Raw genomic sequence first — 10,908 nt, forward strand, 5'->3', positions numbered from 1 at the left:
ATCCCAAAATTATGCATGTATACAAGCAGATAAACAACTGTGTGAATGTTCATTTAATTGGCATCCGCCCGATCAGCTTTAATGGAGATCACGAACTCCAAGGCGATTTGTTCAGGGGAGAATATCAATAAAATTATGGTAATTAAAAATCATAACTGGCATCAAGGTGATACCTGACATACAATAAATAAATCTGATTAAACTATGTCGACCGGTGACAGGTATTGATCGTGTGAATTGCCTTCTCTATTAGTTTAACGTTCCAATTCTCATTAACTCTTTGATAGCTTTTGGAAAGCCATCAAACTATACCCTGCAAAATTGTAATATCCGGCTTACATTGTTTCGTGTAACGGTCCATAGAAACTTTGTGCAAAACAATTGCCCCTCAGATCGTTTACATTTTAGAGAATTGATTTACATCGAATTTATACGATTGCTTTTTTTGGCAATGAGTCATTTTAAAAAACTATATAAACATAAGTACATTTGCACCTATGCAATAGAGTTGTTTCCAACTAAATTATGTTATGACTCTAGGTACTAATTCTGAAGTCTTTTAAAAGTTTTTTTCCTATTCTTTTTATCGCTATTATTTATCCGAATGAGAAAAGAAAATATAAAAGGAGCCGATTCCTTTTTTATACATTATAAGTTTATCCTGTCTAACAATTATGCACGAATGATAGAAGGTTTGTTTGTTCGTAATCCGTGTATTTATACATCTGATATAGTCAAACGGACCACTTTAGCATCGCGTATGTACATTAGAAGACTATAGATGCTGTTCTACAGTCGACTCGTGTTGTTAGAAAGAGAGATTCACTGAAATTCACAGTATCACAACCTTTAAACGCTTTAATATGTATGTAGATTGCAGTTAAATATGATATGACAGGGAGACAAACCACATTTCTATCCACATATTATGATCTATAAAGATAGTCTTTATAATAATGGTGGAATGTCATTTACGATAATTCTTTATTAGTGAAAACAGGCGAAAGATACAAAAGGAACATCCAAACTCACAAATCGTCAATAAATTGACAATACTTTGATAAAAACAGTAAAAAACACAAAGACAAACAACACTATACAAAACAAAACATAAAAAACTAAGGGCTGAGCAAAAACGGGGGGTAATCTAAGGTGCTCTGGAAGGGTTAGGCAGATTCTGATCTACAAGTGACACCCGTCGTGTAAAAACACGGCGATAAGTATAAAATAGGTCACATTGGGGAAAAAGAGGGATGGATTAAAAATGAACAACAGCAATAAAAACATTACGAGAACAAGACCGAAAGGGGTAAACTAGAAGTGAAAGAGGTTTTTTAATTTTTAGCCGGAGTATCCAAAAACATCTTTGTATTATAAATTCAACTATAAAAATGACCTTTTAAATGTTTAAAAATGTTTAAAAGGTATTGGATTAAAATAGTATTAATATTTGAATAACTGAATAAAACACGAATTGTACATAAGTGATAACTTTGTGAAATATTATATTACCATGTCAATGAAATATTTAGATCTATTGTGGTGATATCGGGTCTTATGGATATTAATCGCTCTACCTGTTGAAATGTTTAATACTTTAATTAACAGACTCACCTTAGTTCCGTAGCCTGCTTTCTGCTTTTGGTTGTTTCAAATATACAAATTCCAAGTTTGTTGTAATAAAAAGGTTCAACATATATTCGATGAATAATGAAGATCGAACATAATTTCTATTAAAATTTACACACAATGCTCTTGCATATTTAATGCCCACGTTTTTGATATTTATTTTCGGTCATTTAAATGTCAAAGACGAACTAACAAGTTTGAACAGTATCCGCCCAGTCGAGCGTTTAACTATTGATAACGAATACCGTCCATTGAAATGATTTTATTCCTCAATGGAATATATCTATAAAAAGTTTATGGGAATTACGGGGGTCTGAATGAATATTTATTTACTTACAATCAAGACGTTAAACTTGTCTTGAGTTTATAATTCAGATTTACAAACTAGCGCAGAGAACATTCATCTTATAGATTAAATATTTTTCTAAAGAGAGAAGCCCGATGGTGTCGGCGAGTGAAGAAAAAGTATGGCCAAAATAAAGCCTACAAAACAATACACAGAAACTTTTAAAGAATGAGCAACCTTACATTTGTTGTAACCAATCATTTCCCTCAAATTTGACATAACCAAATGTGTTCTTCCATGAGCAATACGACGTCTGCATATGTAGATAATGATCTGCTTACCCTTTCTCAGCAACTGAGATAACCTACATTTTTGTGGGTATGTGTTAATTAGTCTTTACTTGTTATGTTGTGTTTTGCACACTGTTTGTCATTTTATTTATCATGGAGTTGTTTGTTATGATTTTCGCATCGGTATCTTCTGCCTATAATTTACAATACACACCAGACAGAACACAGGTGCCCTGGAAGGATCACCAGCTCATTGCCAAGTTAGCACGAGCAATTAGTCGTGTCTATGTTATTCAAACACAATAAGACGTCAAACACCTTTATGATTTTAATATACAATATTAATATTTCGCGATCTAAATATATATCATGTATCATTACATAAATTAATTACATTTAATTCTATAAGTCTCCATTTAAACAGAATGTTTCATCCTATACCGATTTCCAGAGTATTATTATTGGGATAACTGGCAATTTTCACACTATCCGGCAAGTTCTTTCCATGTTCAGGAGCCCTTGGTTTGATTATTATAACTAATCAATTGGAAAATATTTAAATTGTCGTTGATTTAAACTTTGCGACAACCAACATGGCGTATTTCTTTTCAATACGTTATTCAGTGTGGTCAGAATGCATAACGTAGCAAGCGGTCACGTTTTATCTATCACGATAGATAATCAAGATTTGAAGCAGATATCCACGAAAATGGATACCAGATATTGTAAATATGGAATTTTGAACTTTAATTGACATCTTAGAATTGCAAAGGAAGGGCGGAGGATTTCACAGTCAATAGTTCGAAAAGGACCAACAAACAAATTTGATGATATCTTAATAGATCCGTGATCCGGGGAAGATTAAATTCTTTATTTTGAATTATATGCGAGATATTTTATTGCAATACTTTAGATTGTTGGTTTTATTGCTGGTACTTATTTGAATGAGTTTGTAAACAAGTTATTATCAACAACAATACGTAATAAAACTGTCCCATCTAATGTATAAATATTTTCTTCAAGAAGGTTGGTCACCATTTAAAGTCTTAACAGATAGCACCATTCAATTTGAATTAAATGGTTTTTAATACCTACCTCAAGAAATTCAATGCGTTTTTGCTTAATCAAGATAGAAAATAAAAAATAACCAGAAATGATAGTAATATGATGCTGCTACTTATAGTCCACATGCATATATACCTTTAGAGACGCACCCTATATATCTATCAATTCATCTTGAAATGACAAACAATATATATGGTGACTCAACTATTTTCAAAATATCTTTACATTATGAAACGAAGATTAGGTGGGACGACCCGGTGGAGAGGGAGGGGGGACACCCTATATATCATATTCAAATCATATCGATATGATAAACAAGACAAAATACACGGTTTAGAACCGGTGGATCTGAGCCATTTATAAAATATACAATTACGTCTGAAGCCAATTTTTGGTTTTTCCGATATCACCGGCTAAAATCTAAAATTTTAAAAGCCCCTAAAATATTATATAATATATATTTTTAATTAAAGTTTATAAAATATGCATCTTGAACTTTATTCTGATAAGACACTTCTAGATTTATGCTATTTCTTCCACATGGTTCATAAAAGAGGGACGAAAGATACCAAAGGGACAGTCAAACTCATAAATCTAAAACAAACTGACAACGCCATGGCTAAAAATGAAAAAGACAAACAGAAAAACAATAGTACACATGACACAACATAGAAAACAAAAGAATAAACAACACGAACCCCACCAAAAACTAGGGATGATCTCAGGTGCTCCGGAAGGGTAAGCAGATCCTGCTCCACATGCGGCACCCGTCGTGTTGCTTATGTGATTACAAATCCGGTAAATAAACTAATTCGGTAGGTCAAATTCATGAAAGGGAAGGTTATTGTAGTTACGACGTAAGGAACATATCCGATATCATTTGTGAAATGGTTATTCCATAACGGTCAACGGTCATAAGTATTACCTATTGTCCGCGATCATCCATAAAGAAGTTCATTTATGATTTAAGGTCAGATTTGCTTTAGTGTTCACATACATCGAGTAATGAATCCCGTTACCCCAAGCTTTGATTCAAAATCATAAATATATTATTTATATTCAAATGTATAGCAACTCGATATTTTTTTATCGCTTTAGAAGCCACACTTCATATTTGAAAAACATCGTAAACTTCTCAAACTTATGGCAGTAACTAAGAAAACAAATCATAAAAAACCCAAAACGGCTTACATTGTCGACTTGACAACACACATTTCATATTGTGGCAGAAAAAGCATAAACAATATTGTACATACCATGTGATACTTAGATATACGAAACTAAATGAGCATACATAACTTTACCTTTAAATGTTCCATCTGCATTATCATTTAAGAAATCAATGAACATTCGATACAAGTGGCTTAATGTGAAATCTTGTTTGGCGTTGTTACTTTTTACGAGTAATTTAAATATATTTGAAGAGTCTCAAAGAACATCTTTACCTTTTTAATCTTTGTTTAAATTGCAAGTGGAGATTCATATATATAAACCTACGGAATTAATTCTTAGACTATAGGTCGCCTTGCTTGAAAAATTAAATTGTACGCATATTCTTAATCAGTGGTGATACCAGGTTATGTTGAAAATCCGATGACAGACATCGAACTGCACTGTAATAAAGGTATACTTGGTATAGATCACAAAACAAGAATAATACCATCGAAATGTAAAATCAAAAGTAAACGTTTAATATATAAGAAGCTTTGATATGAGTGCCAAGGAGACAACTCTCCATCAAAGTCACAATTTTCAAAATTCCATTATAGGTCAAAGTACGGTCACTCTTCAACATGGAGCATTGGCAACAGGGGCGGATCCAGCCATTTTAAAAAGGGGTGGGGGTCCCAACCCAGGATAAAATGGGGGATTCCAACTAAATATCCCCATTCAAATGCATTGATCGGCCAAAATAAGGGGGGTCCGTCGGGTCCGGACACCCCCCCCCCCCCCTTGAATCCGCCAATGGGCAAACTATAAAGGTCTATTTATGCCGTTTTACCATAATGAATAGATACACAAGACGAACTTATTTCGGATAATACCTCAGAGAATTCAGTGCAAATATGTCGAAAAATTAAGTAAGACACATTGTTCTGTGTTAGGCTTTAAATCCACTCATCATTGATACCAGCTTTAAAATTTTGTCTGTAAAAAACTCATCAGTGAATCTCGAATCAAAAACAGCAAAACAAGGTACAAAGTTGAAGAGCTTTTATTATAGCCTCAGTCACACTGTCATGTTTTACTACGTTTAAAAAGGCTACGTTCAACTAAGCTTTGAAAAGTATTAACTAGGTTTCTACTTCGTTTCGTTTGTTATAGAATTTTCAAAACATACGGGGCATGTCTCGTTTGGAATAAAGGATCACTACGTTTTTTTTGACGTTTCGATACGCTTCGTTACGTATACTCCCGTTTCGCTCCGCTTTCAAAACGTAATAAAACGAAGCTCTTGAAAACGTGACAGTGTGACTGGGGCTTATATATGAACCAACATTCCAATACCCTATGAAGTATGGTTTGTAAAGGCACCGTGACGAAACAATGTGTTGGACAGACTGCTGTAAAATAGATATATGTGTCTATATGTAACACAACTTCACGGAGCATATATTGTATTGTTATACCTTCACCAACAATGCATCTTTAAAAAAATATAATTTATAAATACTCGTTTCGATACACGTAATGATCTTAGTAAGCACTGAAATTTGTCTTTCAAATCAAACATTACAACATATGTTGCAAGCGTGAGGTATTCCATTGCAATAGAAATTCAGATAATAAGAAAACCGTTTCTTGATGCATTTTAGTTTCTATTAATTGTTTCATTTTTAAAGCGAAGTCTATATATGGTAAAGGTCTTTGTTTATTGTTAAAGGTCGTGCGATGACCTGTAATCTTAAGATCATAAAGATATATAGAATATCAGTGACATACCACTGTTATATAGTAGTCATCCATCAAATAAGGCTCATGTACCTGAATCTTTTTTCAAACTGTATTAACGTTACCATATTTGGACTTGTTCGACTTTTACTAGCATTGTTTACTGGAAAGTTATTTTTCACATCGAATTTAGCGGACTTTTTCTATATAATATAAACAAGCCTGATCATTGAGTCGTGAACAATTGAAAGGGTGTTACGATTTTAATAGTATTTATAATTTATAAATTTTAAAATATACAACAAGCCTTTGTTTAATCATCTGGTATAAAATATGTACACCTACCCTTTATCGGCTGTGTGGTTATTGTTCATCTCTGTCTGATCTCCATGATTACCCGACTCATTTAGTGTAGATATAACTAAATCTAGCGTCTCCTTCTGCAACTCAGCATCGATGATAGGTGACCCTGGAGATTTATAAGGTTGTCGTCTCTCAAAGTTTACAGGATTGTCCAAATCTATCTCCGGTACGTCGTCACTATATGTATGTGATGCAGTCTCGTCACTTGTCTCAAGTATTGTCTGAGAGATAATGCTGTTCTTTTTGTCCTGACTTAATCGTTTGCGAGTTTTATCCGCCATTGTTTAACAGTTTAGAAATGTCTTTTTTAGTATACTTAAATTCCGCGATCACTTAGGAATTGAATCAATTTTCCACCTCTTCAACACTTATTAGTAATCCACTATCTTTTTGTATAAATATATTAACTTTGTGCAATGTTCATGTAACAATATTCATTTAAATTGTCAAAATAGAAAAAAAAATCAATTTTCTGAACACCGTAACTTATCCTACAAATTTCAATTAAAGTTTGAAATGTTTAAACGAACTATACTATATTAAAGATGTCTTGCGGCATATTGAACTCTTAATATATGAATATAATAATTAACTTACGATACGTATAAATGATCTGCAGACAAAAAATATCCGGCTGTCTAAGCAAACTCGTTTAAAATTGAAAAATATGAATTAACATGTTTCTTTGTGGAAATTTAATCGAAGTTTGCCTTCGTGCAAATGATGTTTAACATCTAGATAGAAAGATCCAAGTACACATTTTCAATGTCTTAAAAGCTTTTAAACCTATATTAAATAAACTAAGACGTGTTAAGTAACATAAGCCGTTGGGTCCTTTCCGAATATCATTTACATATAGAAAAAAATCACAGCTAATGATTTGGCCGATTAGATGGGATACGGGCACGTTTGTGAGATTCAACACAAACAATTGTTTTGAAGTGATATATACAAAGTTTAATTACCTTTTTTAGTCCATAAAACATACTGGAGTGTGAAAAACAATAACTGCAAATAACGATTAATGAAGTTTTCATATACAAAATATTGATTAAATTTCAGTTATATCAAATTTTATTATACTCTATTTGTAAGTGGTAAAACCTACTTTCAAACAATTCATCTTTTATATTATTGTTTTTATTCATTATGATTCAAGTTTTACTCATTTTTGAATAATTACTTAAATATTCTATTTATTCTTGGGGGCACGTTTGTTATCTTTCGTAACTTTTTTTATTCGAAAGATTTTTTTTTATTTAATGCAACCTCAGAAGACACGGGTGTCATTCGGTTTATCTAACGGCGGTCAAGTATTGAGAGACGATCGTGAAAGCTCTGGTAGAGGATCGTGAAACACAATTCATGTAAATAGTAGCTCAGAATCTTTGAAAAAAATCGCTTAATTTTCAAAACGCGGAACAAATCCGAACAAAACGTTATGTCTGTCAATATGGTCTAACTTCCTCATCATAACTGTGAAATAAGATTAAGAAAATATGCAGTATTTTAAGAAAAAAACCAACAAAAGGCGGAATGCATGTCTATGAAATTAATTAAAAATAACACGCTTTATGTACCTATAATGGTCATATTTCAGTTTATTACGATATATTTGAAATTTAATTTTTGGTGTATCTGTTTGTACAGTAAAATTTAAGTACAAAATGTATGTTCTTCCCTTAAAAGCATTAATTTGTATATGAAAACATTGAATTTGTTGAATTTCTATCGAACTTTATCGTGAAAGATCAGGCAACGCATTATTTTGATCGTGAAAGATAATGCGTGACCAGACTTAATACTAGTAATCAGAACTCTGTATTTCTTTTACCATTTGATAAACCTGCAACTGGTTGAAGCCTGCATCTATTTTGATAAGGATGAACATTAATACTATTATTTTTTTCTATTCAACACTTTACCTCGAAAGTAAAAAAAAACAACAACTAAAAACGTGTCTAAATAAGTGTGAACGATTCTGAGAATCGGTCAAGTGCAATTCAGGCAGATCGACACTATTTAGCCAATAATATGGATATGCAACGTTTAAACCAAAATGATATCCATCAAACAAAAAGTTACAGCAAAACAGCATCTTTCATGCGTAATTTGAGATTGAACGATAACCAACATTTTGTGCAACAGTACTTTCATAAGTTCTTTGTACACAACGGAGATGTGGATTGTTTTTACTAGTAACCATATACTACAGACTATAGAATACCAGAGCGCAAATGCTGTAATGTCTCGTCTGCTTTACTTATGATAGTATATTTGTTGAACGTCTATAATATCAAGGGTTTTACTAGAAGTGTCAAATGTGCTTAATATTGTCAATGGTTCATAAAAAGATTTCAAGGTCAGAATACCATGCAATACAGATCTCTACAAATATCCTGTACATCAAATAAATGTGTTCCGATTCTTACAGTGCCTTAGAAACTGACACTTGTAAAAGTTATGCTTGGGCAATTAATGATTTGGAACATAAGGTCAAAAGTATATTAACCCTGACTGACAGCCAGACATATATATCTTACTATCATGCAATATATCAAATACAATTGAAGTCATCATGGTTATATACGAAACATGCAGACAGACATGTACACCATACACGAAATACCTTGGCGCTATAGCATACATGTATATAGTCAAAAGGCTAAACAACATAAAACGAATATTGCCGAAAGATGCATGTTAATGAGTTCGATGTTATTTGAAACCTTGCAGAAGTCAAACACCTTACAAACATAAAAACAGACAGTTATCCTAAAGCTGAACGAATCCGCGATCTGGACTTGACCACAAAATGAATCTTCATCCATGAAATGAGGCAAATTCGGGGTCAGGTGAATCCTGTTTAGTTTAAACATATTTATTGTTCCAAAAAGAGACAAATGGATTAGACACAAGGTTTTCAACTTAGTCACGTCTTCTCCATGAATCCTGTCTGACGGACAAGTAGCTTATTGGATCCAATATACAAAATGTGGTTATCCTATAACTCGCGATAAGTGAGTACTTCACATGACAATAGAAAGCTTCACCCTACAATCATCCAAATATTTTACATTTCATTTTCTGAAAATATTAATACTTTGAAATGCTTAAACCTATTGAGGATATTGACCTATCTAGCTTTTCTCAATACCAATAACAAATATAAATTATGATATAATTGAAGAATGATTTGAACATCTTCGTAGCATCAGATTTTTCACGATCCGAAAAATCAATTTTTGTACAAATAACTCTTTATTTACCAAGTTTCAGATTATGTTTGTACAAAATAACTATGAGAACCATTTTACACCAGTACTGAAAACCTTCAATCCTTTACGGGTAGACTTTACATATATAGATAAATAAAGTCGAATGAGATAAGCAAAATGAGTATGTTAAATTTGATATATGCCTTTTTGTGCTTCTTCGTTACATTTGTTGTTTTTACAGTGATTAAGAAGATAACACCATATTGACTGCTGTACCCCTATTTTTGACATTTTTACTCTTTGAGTATGTTTGTTTTGTTCATGCATCGTTGACAATGTAATGGAATTTGATACGACTGTCATACAAGTGAGAGGTTTAGCTAGCTATAAAATCAGGTTCAATTCCCCATTTTTTACATTAGAAAATGCCTGTACCAAGTCAGGAATATGACAGTTGTTATCCGTTCGTTTGTTGTGTTTGGACTTTTGATTTTGGACTTTCCTTTTTGAATTTTCCTCGGAGTTCAGTACTTTTGTGTTTTTACTCTTGATTAATTCAAATAGAATGCCCTTATTCGAATAAAAGTAGTTTTTCTAGTCGAATTTGTGAAAAAAATCATGTTTGTTTACATTTTTTATGTCATTGAAATGTCGAGAAGCAATTTGCCTTTTGTTGCTTTGAAATAACTACGTATTTTTAAAACTGGACATTCTCACATACTGATCATAATGTTGAACCATTTTGACAGACAATTTTATTTGTCTGTGTAATTAATAAAATTAGAATATTTATTGACCTTTCATATATCTGCTCGATTAAATGTCTTTTACGATCCGTTACTAGAACTTTCACGATCGTCTCTCAATACTTGACCGCCGTTAGATATTCTTTCACGATCATTTCTCTCGTTACACCGAATGACACCCGTGGATGAGAACCTCATCATATACATTTATATGAGCATAATCTAAGATTTAGATTTTTGTTATAATAAAGCGGGAGGTTTGGATAGCCATTTAAGCATGTTCAGCACTCTTTGTTCTTAGAATGTCATGTACCAAGTCAGGAATATGGTAGTTGTTATCAAGTTGTTCGTGTTTATGTATGTTTGAGTTTTTGTTGCACTTCAGTGTTCCAGTTATTCCTTTGTTTTCCGCTTATAGT

General features: G+C 32.5%; 1 protein-coding gene across 2 annotated transcripts in view; it reads right to left on the minus strand.

Annotated features, from left to right (window-relative positions):
• LOC134721324 (uncharacterized) overlaps window positions 1-7,370 on the minus strand; it is a 31,726-nt gene extending 24,356 nt beyond the window's left edge. Inside the window, exon 1 of one of the 2 annotated variants that reach the window (XM_063584231.1) lies at window positions 6,508-7,370. In XM_063584231.1, the coding sequence (XP_063440301.1) occupies window positions 6,508-6,806 (299 nt within the window). In that variant the 5' untranslated portion in view covers window positions 6,807-7,370. Of the gene's footprint in view, window positions 1-1,614; window positions 1,835-6,507 lie in introns of those variants that run through there. The other variant, XM_063584238.1, reaches the window with a different exon arrangement.
• Between the last annotated feature and the right edge of the window lie 3,538 nt (window positions 7,371-10,908).

This window comes from Mytilus trossulus, chromosome 6, assembly GCF_036588685.1.
Source record: "Mytilus trossulus isolate FHL-02 chromosome 6, PNRI_Mtr1.1.1.hap1, whole genome shotgun sequence".
Taxonomy (NCBI): Eukaryota; Metazoa; Mollusca; class Bivalvia; order Mytilida; family Mytilidae; genus Mytilus; species Mytilus trossulus.